The sequence below is a fragment of the Oncorhynchus mykiss genome, chromosome 11 (genome assembly GCF_057628025.1).
Source record: "Oncorhynchus mykiss isolate SJ-2025 chromosome 11, ASM5762802v1, whole genome shotgun sequence".
Classification (NCBI taxonomy): Eukaryota; Metazoa; Chordata; class Actinopteri; order Salmoniformes; family Salmonidae; genus Oncorhynchus; species Oncorhynchus mykiss.
Genome location: NC_143032.1, coordinates 8,326,492 through 8,340,440, shown reverse-complemented (window position 1 = coordinate 8,340,440; position 13,949 = coordinate 8,326,492). Strand labels below are relative to the sequence as shown.

The following is a 13,949-nucleotide window of genomic DNA, read 5'->3' as shown; positions in this document are numbered from 1 at the left end:
TAATGTACTTGTCCTCTTGTTCAGTTGTGCACCGGAGCCTCCCACTCCTCTTTCTATTCTGGTTAGTCAGTTTGTACTGTTCTGTGAAGGGAGTTGAACGCAGCCCTGTACGAGATCTTCAGTTTCTTGGCAATTTCTCGCATGGAATAGCCTTCATTTCTCAGATCAAGAATAGACTGACGAATTTCAAAAAATGTATTTGTTTCTGGCCATTTTGAGCCTGTAATCGAACCCACAAATGCTGATGCTTGGTATAGAGAGTCCTATAATAACTACAACCTAAACTGGAAGTCTTCCGACTAGCTTGGAAAGACAGTACCGTGCAGTATCGAAGAGCCCTTACTGCTGCTCCATCATCCTATTTTTCCAACTTAATTGAGGAAAATAAGAACAATCCGAAATTTCTATTTGATACTGTCGCAAAGCTAACTAAAAAGCAGCATTCCCCAAGTGAGGATGGCTTTCACTTCAGCAGTAATAAATTCATGAACTTCTTTGAGGAAAAGATCATGATTATTAGAAAGCAAATTACGGACTCCTCTTTAAATCTGCGTATTCCTTCAAAGCTCAGCTGTCCTGAGTCTGCACAACTCTGCCAGGACCTAGGATCAAGAGAGAGACACACAAGTATTTTAGTACTATATCTCTTGACACAATGATGAAAATAATCATGGCCTCTAAACCTTCAAGTTGCATACTGGACCCTATTCCAACTAAACTACTGAAAGAGCTGCTTCCTGTGCTTGGCCTCCTATGTTGAACATAATAAACAGCTCCCTATCCACCGGATGTGTACCAAACTCACTAAAAGTGGCAGTAATAAAGCCTCTCTTGAAAAAGCCAAACCTTGACCCAGAAAATATTAAAAAACTATCGGCCTATATTGAATCTTCCATTCCTCTCAAAACATTTAGAAAAAGCTGTTGAGCAGCAACTCACTGCCTTCCTGAAGAAAAGCAATGTATACGAAATGCTTCAGTCTGGTTTTAAACCCCATCATAGCACGGAGACTGCACTTGTGAAGGTGGTAAATGACCTTTTAATGGCATCAGACCAAGGCTCTGCATCTGTCCTCGTGCTCCTAGACCTTAGTGGTGCTTTTGAGATCATCGATCACCACATTCTTTTGGAGAGATTGGAAACCCAAATTGGTCTACACGGACAAGTTCTGTCCTGGTTTAGATCTTATCTGTCGGAAAGATATCAGTTTGTCTCTGTGAATGGCTTGTCCTCTGACAAAACAACTGTACATTTCGGTGTTCCTCAAGGTTCCGTTTTAGGACCACTATTGTTTTCACTATATATTTGACCTCTTGGGGATGTCATTTGAAAACATAATGTTAACTTTCACTGCTATGCGGATGACACACAGCTGTACATTTCAATGAAACATGGTGAAGCCCCAAAATTGCCCTTGCTGGAAGCCTGTGTTTCAGACATAAGGAAGTGGATGGCTGCAAACGTTCTACTTTTAAACTCGGACTTGTTTGTAATTAAGAATAATTTATTCAAGTTTTAGAGGGAGAGAAACCAAAAGCCCACCGTCGTCTCATAGGTCTCCCGGTCGTGGCCAGTACGGATATCAAACCAGCATCTGTTGCAATGCAGTTTTCACTGCAATACAGTGTCTTAGACCGCTGCGCCACTCGGGAGGCCCCATCCGCAAAGTTTTTAACGCTGATCAATTGCCTTGCACAAAGTATCAATTGTCCTGCTAAAACCATAAAACGGAGCTGTACAATTTGACCGGTCGGGAGTACGCTACAGTACTACAGTAAGAGCAAAATAATCCTAACATTTTCACACCCTAATTGTAGTCTAACCAATACCCAAACGGAGATTCAGTGAAAATAAAAATCTCATTGATTTATCAAGACCAGTCCCCATGCTTGTCTCAGAGCAGCGCTGTCTTGACCTCTGAACACTGTCTTCTTCCCCTTCCACTTGCCACTTCCATTCATTTTGAGAGTGTTTTCCAGTAAGCATAAGTGCTCTAACTCCCCCTTGTGGTGATCTGGAGCAATGAAGCAGTGACGCAGGGTACTGTACTCAACCACTAAATCCCGCAGCATAATCTCAAAACCTTTAGTTGAGCAACCACTGTATAAGTGAAAATGTTCCATTAGCAGGAAAACACCATTCTAAACGTGACCACATGTGATTATGCACATAGTGATTTTATTATAAAGGTGAAAATTATCTTCCCCAAACTTGAAACTTATGTTTGCCAGTTAGGCTCTACACTCTTTGTAAAGCGGATTAATGTGCTAAATTTTACGAAGTTATTTGGCCACTTCAGTTGTGATGCAAACCTTATCAAAACATATAAGCCTATGGGCTGGGCTACATGAGGTAGTTTTCCTTATGCTGGGCATCATTCACAAGTGATGGGCTAATATTGTCACCCATCTCACTATTCCTGATTTAAGCTTGTCTTTACATATACTAAATCATATATATATATATATATATATATATATATATATATATATATATATATATATATATATATATATATATATATATATATATATGTATGTATGTGATATTTTATTTAGAATGGATAATTATCATGCACCTGTCTTCGAAAACAGAGGCAGCAAAAAATGTAGACATGTCATCCATCTTAAATAGTGAATGCAGGATGCTTTTCCCGTGGTCATTTTCATGCCAGTCAGGTAGGCTATACTCCTGTTTTAAAGAGAAGCAATGTGCTTAATATTAGGAAAGTTGAGAAATAAATATTGTAGACCCAGCATATAGAAAGCTGATGGGATCCTCCTTTTTTTAACAGAGGCCATCACTGTTTTCTCATGGGCTCTCATGAAGTGTTTGATTAGATTTTTGATCACATTTGCATTGATGTCAGAGTGATTAGAGGGACAATAGAGTGCTGAGTACCAGGCAGTTAGCAAGTTTGGTAGGATACCAATGACCATCCACAGCATCAGAGCTTTGAGAAGCCTAGTTACCGTGAATAAACGGTAACGTGGAACTTGTGAACTCCGGTGTGGCGTTAATACAGTCACCGTAACATCTCTAAATGGGGTTATGCAGATATATGCAAAGTGGCAGAGAAAGGGAGAGAGGTGAAGAACAAACAACATTAACAACATTGTACAAACTATATTTATGTTTCTTTTTTTCCCTTTTGTACATTAACTATTTGCACATCATTACACTGTATATAGACATAACATGCCATTTAAATGTCTTTATTTTTTTTATTTTTTTACTTTTGAGTGTAATGTTTACTGTTCATTTTTATAGTTTATTTAACTTTTGTTTATTATCTATTTTGCTTGCTTTGGCAATGTTAACATATGTTTCCCATGCCAGTAAAGCCCCTTAAATTGAAAGAGCGAGAGAGAGAGAGGTGTGACAGTCAGTGGAGTGGTAGAATGATAGAGTGGTCACAGAAGAGAGTGGAGGAGGAGGAGAGAGAGGAGGAGGATGAGGAGAGAGAGGAGGAGGATGAGGAGAGAGAGGAGGAGGAGGACAGAGAGGAGATTAGATGAGGATGAGGAGGGAGAGGAGGAGATTAGAGGAGGAGGAGGAGATTAGAGGAAAGCTCAGAGGAGGAGAGAGAGGAGGATGAGGAGAGAGAGGAGGATGAGGAGAGAGAGGATGAGATTAGAGGAGGAGGATGAGGAGAGAGACAGGATGAGGAGAGAGAGAGGATGAGGAGGAGAGAGAGAGGAGGAGGAGAGAGAGGAGGAGGAGAGAGAGAGGAGGAGGAGAGAGAGAGAGGAGGAGAGAGAGAGGAGGAGAGAGGATGAGAATAGAGAGGAGGAGGAGAGAGAGAGAGGAGGAGGAGAGAGAGAGAGGAGGAGAGAGAGAGGAGGAGAGAGAGAGGATGAGGATAGAGGATGAGGATAGAGAGGAGGAGGAGAGAGAGAGAGGAGGAGAGAGAGGAGGATGAGGAGGAAAAAGGATGATGAGGAGGCTTTTCAAATAGTTTATTAGAAACTCAAAACTAAATTCCAATAAATATTGTTGATTTGGTTGCTTCTCTTTGTAATTAGATATGCATACACTACTCCTTAAATTCAACGCAAACAAAAATAAATTCTAAATTGCAGTTGTTCAATTTAATTTCAAGGAGATACTTCCTGGTACAGAGGGGCCGACTACAGTCTCTTGACTTTTTGGGATCGTCGCAGTTTTGTATCTGTTGCCTGGTGTTGCCAACATTTTGGTTTATTTGAAATTGTCAAATAAAATCAAACTGGCACACTAGCCTAGCTACACGAGCTAGCATGGTGCTGTTTAAAGTGGGGACGCTAGGTGATGGATAGGAAGCAGAAGGCTTTGAAAGGAGCAGCCCACTTGGAAGTGGAAGGATGGAGCTCGTCTCCCCAGCAGGCGCCATGTTGCCCAGTTGGACGGGCGCCCAGCGGCGGCGGTGGGGGGGGGGGGGGGGGGACGACACTGTGCCAACATGGCAACCCAGCGGGTCACTCAGAGAGACTGGGGATGGCAGCTAGCAGCAGAGACAACAGGCTGCCAGACACACACACACACACACAGACAGACACAAAGCAGAGCACAGAAGGGGAGAGAGAGAGAGACAGAGAGAGGGAGGGAAAGAGAGAGGGGGAGAGAGATAGAGGGGATTAAAAGTGCGAAGGGGGAGATATATATATATATATAGAGAGAGAGAGAGAGAGAGAGAGAGAGAGAGAGAGAGAGAGAGAGAGAGAGAGAGGGGGGGGAGGGATTGAAAGAGCAAAGGGGGGAGAGAGAGGTAGAGAGACAGAGAGCGTGTCTCTCTGTGTTGTCTCTCTATGAGACAGTCAGAGTAAGAGGGTGAAGAGGTAGAGAGACAGAGAGCGTGTCTCTCTGTGTTGTCTCTCTATGAGACAGTCCGAGTGAGAGGGGGGAGAGAGGTAGAGAGACCGTGAGAGAGGGGGGAGAGAGAGGTAGAGAGACAGAGAGCGTGTCTCTCTGTGTTGTCTCTCTATGAGACAGTCAGAGTGAGAGGGGGGGAGAGAGAGGTAGAGAGACAGAGAGAGAGAGAGGGGAGAGAGACGTAGAGAGAGAGAGAGAGAGAGGGGAGAGTTGTAGGCCTGATAACCAGCAACGTTGAGTGAGCCTATAGGGAGGAGGTAAGTGAACTACGTCAGCAAAACAAAGCAAAACAAAGGAGTTGATTGTCGACTTCAGGAAGCTGAGGGAACAGACCCTCAACAGGACTGCAGTAGAGAGAGTCCGCAGTTTTAAGTTCATCGGCGTCCACATCTCCGAGGACTTGACATGGACCAACAACACCACCTCTCTTGTCAAAAGCATCTCCACTTTCTAAGACGGCTGAAGAAATTCATGCATGGCACGCCGGGTCCTCTCCAAATACTACCACTGTACCATCGAGAGCGTCCAGACCTCACCGCCTGGTAGGGGAATTGTTCTGTCCACCACCGCAAAGCCCTCCAGCGGGTGGTGAAGAAGGCCCAGTACATCACTGGGAACGTGATCCCATCCAGGATGTCTAACGTGATCTCATCCAGGATGTCTTCTTGAAACAGTATATGAGGAAGTCCCGTAGCATCATCAAGGACCCAACACACCCCAGCCACGAGCTGTTCACTCCCTTACCGCTGGGCAGACGATATCAGAGCATGAGGTCTGATACTAACAGGTTCAGAGACAGTTTCTATCTACAAGCCATCAGACTGCTGAACACTTGAACTGGAATGACCACCTGCTCTAATTCTTTCTCCCTTTATCACACACACACACACACACACTCACACACCTCAACAGCTGCTACCAGACTATTATTTACTATTGCTAATAATGCTCAATTTAAACACTTGTCCCCGCAATCACCCCTTCCCTGATATACAGTACAGGGGTAAATATAAAATGTGCCTTCCTGTATTATACTGATACTAAATGTTTATTATATTCTACTGAGCCATTTACCCTATGTTCTTTGTGTTAGCTTGTATTATTTCTTATTGTTGTTGCATTGTCCAGAAGGCAACCTGCAGTGTATCCCATGTGTATCCTGTACATGACTAATAAATTACTAATAAAACGTCATACTGTCCTGGTTGTCTGTCTACAGAAAGAGCCCTGATTGAGTCAGATTCCTTGGAAGACTGGTGGCAAGTTGTCCTGGTGACGTTGTGTTTGTGACTGAGCTGTAGAGCTTAATGTCCTCCCCAGAGGCAGGGTAACCTAGTGGTTAGAGTGTTGGACTAGTAACTGGAAGATTGCATATTCAAATCCCCGAGCTGACAAGGTACAAATCTGTCGTTCTGCCCCTGAACAGGCAGTTAACCCACTGTTCCTAGGCCGTCATTAAAAATAAGAATTTGTTCTTAACTGACTTGCCTAGTTAAATAAAGGTAAAATAAAAAAAGTCCCACCTCATATAAGACTAATTGGAGGAATGTTTCTGCTGGGGACGCTGAGGCCACGACTACACCGACAGGAGGTTAAAGGGTCCCGGTGTCTTAATTTGATTTATTTAACTAGGCAAGTCAGTTAAGAACAAATTATTATTTACAATGACGGCCTAGGAACCGTGGGTTAACTGCCTTGTTCAGGGGGCAGAACGACAGATTTGTACCTTGTCAGCTCGGGGATTCGAACTTGCAACCTTCCGGTGACTAGTCCCTGCCGCCCCAGTGAGGTCAGTCAGCTTGAGTAGCAATGGATAGGATAGGAATATTTGTGGTTTCGGTGTCTGTGTTCAGCTGGGGGCCAAACTGAACAACGACAGCATTTGGTTATAGATGGTTAGTATGTGTTGTTTTGATCATGACTGTATAGCCAAAGAACATAATAGATTTGCATATTTTGTTGGAAGTCTCAGGAGAGATTGAGACATTGAGTAAAGTCATGTAAATTGTTAATCAAAGAAGATTTAGTTTTTGATACATTTTCTTCACTAACACATCAATATGAGGGATATTATTTATTTACCTTTATATGATATGATCTCATCTTGAAATTAAACCACTTTTAAAGGTCTGTAAACATCTGACAAACCGGCGTGAACTATCCCTTTAAGAATACAGTACAGTACAGTACATCAAAGCCTTGGCACTGTACTCTGAGTGCTGTGCCTTTAGTATTGGCGACAGCCAGGCTACCCACAGAGAGGCAGAGAGAAAAGCCAAGCATCCATCCGCAAATGATTAAACAGCAATGTAATAGCTAGGAGTACTTGATCCACCCTCTCCATTTTATCATTTTCAATTCCACCTGGCTCAATGTTTATCCCTCAGGTTAAAACAATATAATTTTACAAGAATACAAGCATAAAAATGACAGCAATAAGCAGTAAATCCATAATTAAACAAAATGAAATTAAAGCCTCCTGCTTCGCCATGTGACTGAACGTACCAATTCATAACAGTGCATAAACATACATTTTCATACTTTTTTTTTCAGCACTGGTCCCCCATGGGAATTGAACCCACAACCCTGGCGCCATGGTCTATCAGCTGAGCTCTGAGATACACGGGAGAGGAGTACTACCATTGGCGAATATGGTAGGACCAATACCAATAGTCCACATTGACCAAGATAATGGGTCAGATTCAGAAACATGTTGCAGCTCCCTGGGATGCCAAAGACTCATTATTTATTTATTTTAATCTAGGGAGTTATCCGTGCCTAGCAACTATTGGCATTGAACACTTATCACTGGGGAGAAAATGTCAATTATTCCCCTTTAGCAGACAGCAGACGGGTGTGCAAACTGGGCTCTGGGTGCATGCAGTCTGACAATATTATGATATTCTTATATCTTATATATATATATATATATATATATATATATCTTAAGATCCTGTAGTACAAAACACATACTCTATCTACTGTATAGTGTGTCCAGTGATAAATTCCTGCTGATGGGTCAATTCTCTGCACCCGATATAATTTTATAATTTTCAGCTTGGAAAAGTCTTCATTGCCTCCTTCACAGTGCAGTGTAGGAGGAGGACACGATAAAGAAGCACCAAGAAAACAGTCATAAGGCTAGCTAGGTGGTACATAGCATAAGGTTAGCTAGGTGGTACGTGGCATAAGGCTAGCTAGGTGGTACGTAGCATAAGGCTAGCTAGGTGGTACGTGGCCTAAGGCTAGCTAGGTGGTACGTGGCCTAAGGCTAGCTAGGTGGTACGTGGCCTAAGGCTAGCTAGGTGGTACGTGGCATAATGCTAGCTAGGTGGTACGTGGCATAATGCTAGCTAGGTGGTACGTGGCATAAGGTTAGCTAGGTGGTACGTGGCATAAGGTTAGCTAGGTGGTACATGGCATAAGGTTAGCTAGGTGGTACGTGGCATAAGGCTAGCTAGGTGGTACGTGGCATAATGCTAGCTAGGTGGTACGTGGCACAAGGTTAGCTAGGTGGTACGTGGCCTAAGGTTAGCTAGGTGGTACGTGGCCTAAGGTTAGCTAGGTGGTACGTGGCATAAGGCTAGCTAGGTGGTACGTGGCATAATGCTAGCTAGGTGGTACGTGGCACAAGGTTAGCTAGGTGGTACGTGGCACAAGGCTAGCTAGGTGGTACGTGGCATAAGGCTAGCTAGGTGGTACGTGGCATAAGGTTAGCTAGGTGGTACGTAGCATAATGCTAGCTAGGTGGTACGTGGCATAATGCTAACTAGGTGGTACGTAGCACAAGGCTAGCTAGGTGGTACGTAGCATAATGCTAGCTAGGTGGTACGTAGCATAATGCTAGCTAGGTGGTACGTGGCATAATGCTAGCTAGGTGGTGCGTAGCATAAGGCTAGCTAGGTGGCACGTGAGTGGACACCTCCATTAGGTATCTCTCGCTGAGGCCAGAGGTGCTTAAGTGCACATATTCACGTATTCAGATCGCTCTCTCTTTCTCTCTCTCTCAGCCCAAAATTGTTTTGATTTATTTAACTAGGCAAGTCAGTTAAAGAACAAATTCTTATTTATAATGACAGCCTAGGAACAGTGGGTTAACCTCCTTTTTTCAGGAGCATAATGACAACTTTTCGGTCACTGGCCCAACGCTCTGACCACTAGGTTACCTGCCGACCTAAGGAAGTGCTGTAATGACTGTTCGTGACACCAATGTTGACCACCTCTCCATCAGCCGTGCTTGTCACATCTCTGCGATCATTTAGAAATTGACAAAATGTAACCCGATTTGCATCAAATATAGTTGCGCAGACCACTGAGGTTGAGTGAAGCTTGTCAACACTTTGCAACACTGAAATACAGACAGCAAGTGGCAGAAAGCTCATGGCTCCATTGTTGACTTAACTTTAATTTTGGAAGTAGGAAAACAATAAGTCTGGGTTTGCTTCGTAAGCACAATTAGAGCAGATCATTGGACAGAACACATTTACATATTAGCCTGAGACCAAGTACTTGTATAATCTCAGCAGCATTTGAGAGTGCATTGGTATTATAGTCATGTAGGCTACAGCGAACTACAAAAGTATTGGGACAGTGACTTATTTGTTGTTGTTGTTTTGGCTCTGTACTGCAGCAGTTTGGAATTTAAAATGATCATTTGAGGGTATTTTCATCTGCATCGGGTGAACCGTTTAGAAATTACAGCACTTTTTGTACAAAGTCCCTCCATTTCAAGGGACCAAAAAGTATTGGGACAAATTCACTTATATATGTGTAATAGAGTAGTCAAATGTTTAGTATAGGACTCCCTGATAAATCACAATAAAAAAGTATTCACATAGAAAATTGTTTTCACCTTTTATCACTCCTGTATGAAGCGGAGAAAAATACTCCTCAGCAGAGAGCAGGTTCGCAGTTTTCGGGGGCGGGTAATGATATTTGTGCGTCTGTAACTTTCTCACTCACCATTATTCAGAAGTATCCGTAATCATGGTAGCATCCACATCGATGTAGAAGTATTTAGAAACATTATATTCTTATTTACAATAAAAGTTCATCCAAAATGACACAATATAACTGAAACACAACCAAAACAAACAGCAAATACATCCAACCAGTTTGTAGAGTCACAAGCTTGTTGGAATCATTGCTTGATATAGGAATATGGGACCACATAATACAATTTTAACTACTTTAATACACACATAAGTTAATTTGTCTTAATACTTTTCTTTCTCTAAAATGGGGAGGACTATGTGCTGTAATTTCTAAACTCTTCACCCGATATGAATGAAAATACCCTGAAATGAAAGCTTGACAGTCTGCTTTTTAACCTCATAGTCATTATATCATTTAAAATCCAAAGTTCTGGAGCGCTGAGCCAAAACAACAAAAGATGTGTCACAGTCCCAATACTTTTGGAACTCACTATATGTCGTCCACAGTGTGAATGTCTAAGTTCTAGGTCTAAGCTAGGGGTCTTCTTGGCAGTGCTGGGTCTGTATACACAAAGTTAGAGTTGAATATATACGAAACCCTTTAAGCCAAAATATAAATACAGTATATGTTTGTAACATATCAGCTCTATTTTCTGCTGGCATTAAGGCGGCGCTAGTGTCAAACGTACACTCTGACAATTTCGACTGGTAAAAGCTAGCGCTCAGTTATTTTCCAGCTCCCCTTGCGCTGAGGTGGAAGTTAAAAATGTGTGCCAATTTGAAATCGTCACTACTTATTTATATTTTAGACTCAACAAAAGCTGGTCTTCGCGGTAACGTAATTGGTTATAGCATCAATTTTGCCAGAGGAAGCACACAGTAGCCTAATCAGTAGCCTAATCAGCAGCGTAATCAGTAGCCTAATCAGTAGCCTAATCACTAGCCTATAACCAATGTTTTATTAAAATATCAGGAGCAGCAAAACAGTCAAGACTTTCCAATTTTTCCATTATTTTGGACATTATTCTTGTCCATGCTTATTCTATGAAAAATGTTGACTAATTTGGCCTATATGTGCGACGTGGGAAGTCTCTTCAGGAACATCACGTTATAACAATAGACTGATTATCGTTGTTCCTTTATCATTTTGTAAAAAATTAATGGCATCTTTCACTTTCATCGCTGAATCTGCTTGTAGCCTAGGCTATTTGCCTGTTTGTTTGTTTACCTTTTACGTGGCAAAGTCACTAACAGATCATATGGACGGAGATGGAAGGCTAATCTTATAATAACATTTGGGCAATGTCCGTGAATTTTAGAACTTACGAATGCTTGGTGTGTTAGGGGAATGTTGAAGATTTACGATATCATTATTCTGACCCGATCCTATTTAGAAATATTGTGGGGTTTTTTTTAAAAGGGTTGATTTTTTTTCAGTTTAATTATATATATTTTTTAATTGAAACAGATTCACTGTCCATGGGTTTATGTCGAGATTGTACTTGGCTCGAATTGCAATCCAATTTCGCCTGGAGAAAATTATCTGTCAGATGGTTCCAAGATGTTTACAAAACATTATGGTTAGGAAGCAAATTCACTGTCTATGAATTCATAGACATTATTTCACTGTAAAATAGACAGAGCCATGCATTGTTCTTTTCTAAACCCAAAATGATAATAAATAGATTAAGTATTGGGTTATGATACTATATACCAGTGTGGTAGTTTTACTAAACTGGTAAAGTTTTTAAAGAATTAAAGAATCAATGTGCATCATTAACTAAAATGGCTTTATGCAGGAAAAATGACATATAGAATTTTTTACATAGAATTATGCGTAATGAATATGACTTTAGATTGCAGGAAAAATCAGTTTCACGTGTTTAAAAATGTCTAAATTCTTCCAACATCCAACCCCCACCCCCTCCACAATCACGTCTTGCCCCCTCTTAAACAAGGGGTTCATGACACCCCTGAGTGTAGGCCTACTATCTCTATTCTCAAGATAATTAATTATTAAATATTGTTTGCAGTATACTTGAAGAATATTTGAAGAAAAAAAAGAGCATGCCACATTTTACTTACCATGCAAAGAAAAATAAACCGGAAAACATGCAGGAAAAAAATATGTGATATGGTAATGAAGTTATCATCCAATTGGTTTATGCATTGGACACAATATTAGACACATGATGAACATGATTATTGGACGCAATAATAAATCATCATGCAATAATCAAACAACTTACATTGACTATCAAATTTCCTGATGATAGTATCGAGGAAAGTATTCTGTGGTGCCACGTGACCCCGTCGAACCGGCATCTTTGCTCTATCCCCCTGAAGTTTTTGGACTTTCTGTCGCCAATGCGGACCTAGAAGTCTACGAGTCCCGACAAAACGGACGACAATCACTGTGCCCTACGTCATAGAATAATAAATACTGTACTCCTCGACCGAAGCATGAGCAAGACTTCATGAGACGGACCAAGTGGACAGTCCTCTCAGAGAATATAGAAAATGTGCCACCACTTAATCCGGAAACAGTTTCTAGTTTCCACTAAGAGGAGCGCATGTTTTGTTTACGTCCCTTGAGCTGTCAAATATGATATCCTTTCTGGTGGATGGCAAGACGAGAGTCTACTTCTTGTAATTTCTCATTACACACTCCGGGGGAGTCAGTCAGCCTTGCTTTTGCCATAGTTGCGTCTTTTTCCCCTTTTCTCCTGGCCCACCTATTCTTCCCTGTTTCCGTACGCCCGATGGACGAAACAGAGAGGAATCAGCAGCCAAGTAAATAGTTGAATAAATCGTTGGATAAAGTCCGTCCTAGGTCGTTGGGACGTAGTCGCTCTGGAGGAGAAGTGTCCCGCGTGTGGTCAGTACTCTGTGCGCTCACCGGTGGTGGCGACTGGCGACTGCGCCTCTTTCACACTTTCCTCATCGTCAAACAGAACTGTTGAGACATTGGATGACAATGAACGTGTATAAAGCACAACGTCAGCCATAAAATATCATCATAATTTGTATAATTTGATGCTTAGTAATATAAATATTCGATTACATTTATTGAATAGCCCATCTATCCAATACATCGAGAATGGCTAATTAACAAAGAGAAAGAGATGCGACTATTCTAAAGCGTTGTAACTAAAGAAGGACAGCAGCATCTGATTTGAAATAAACCAAACATGAGCCTCTGTGGCCAAACGGTTTGGTATCCACACAAGTGCCACTACATTTACATTCAGGTGTGTAAACTAACCCACATCCACATGACATCACAGTCACAATTCAACCAGACTGGCACACACAACAGCCGCAATCTATTGTAAGCCTATATGCAATGAGGCTAATTCAAAATACCAATCGAAAACAAGGGCTGGTTGTGGTCGGTTTCAGTTTGCGTGTGAAGTGCGCGAGGCGTTGACTCACCGCTTGGTCAATTATGCGCTTTTTGGGGACTTCCGATGCGCTTTGTTTATTTCACGGAAGGACTGGGCTTCATCCTCAGTTGTCTCATGTATGAGGGGGCTTCAGACTAGTACACACGTCACTGCCTGCACGAGCACTGGAGGGGGTTCCCCTGTCTTCACTGTGCGATAGACAAAGAGCGCGCTCCGTGTGCAAGTACGCATGTTGTTGGCACTGTCTGGTTCACTTTGATGTTATTTTACAGCATGATGCTTAACTCTTCCTACCGGTATACAATATCATCTTTATTAAAATACAATACACACACAATAAAACTGTTATCCTGATTATTTACTGTATTTTATTTTGAAAGCTGTAAATGTGAAAATGGAGAGGGGGATCCATAGAGCTCCGTGGGCGGAGAGCTGCCTGTTCGTTCCTTCCAATTCCCTTATTTAGTCAGGAGCATACAGACACGCGGCTGTCTCCTGGAAGCGTCCCCCAGTGAGATCTCCCAGTCTCTCTCTCTCACACACACACTGTTTTATACGGGTTTATATTTTACACCCCAGTCTTCACAGAGACAAATATACTGGTATGGACATCCCATTTAGCAACATGGAACATACTCTTTAAATATAGATTGTGTACAGAAAGATTGAAAGAGTGATAAGTGATATATTAGAAGCACAACACTGTACAGTGTAAAGGAGTTTCAGAAGGCACTGTATGATAGCTTGATCCATAATT

At 41.9% G+C, this 13,949-nt stretch overlaps 1 protein-coding gene across 1 annotated transcript in view; it reads right to left on the bottom strand.

Moving 5' to 3' along the window:
• Positions 1 to 13,413, bottom strand: part of LOC110536544 (voltage-gated inwardly rectifying potassium channel KCNH2) — a 328,417-nt gene extending 315,004 nt beyond the window's left edge. The window contains exons 1-2 of the mRNA XM_090189282.1: positions 13,221 to 13,413; positions 12,035 to 12,741 (exon numbers count right to left, since the gene is read on the bottom strand). Coding sequence (XP_090045408.1) covers positions 12,035 to 12,110 — 76 coding nt within the window. The 5' untranslated portion in view covers positions 12,111 to 12,741; positions 13,221 to 13,413. The remainder of the gene's footprint in view (positions 1 to 12,034; positions 12,742 to 13,220) is intronic.
• Positions 13,414 to 13,949: the final 536 nt, after the last annotated feature.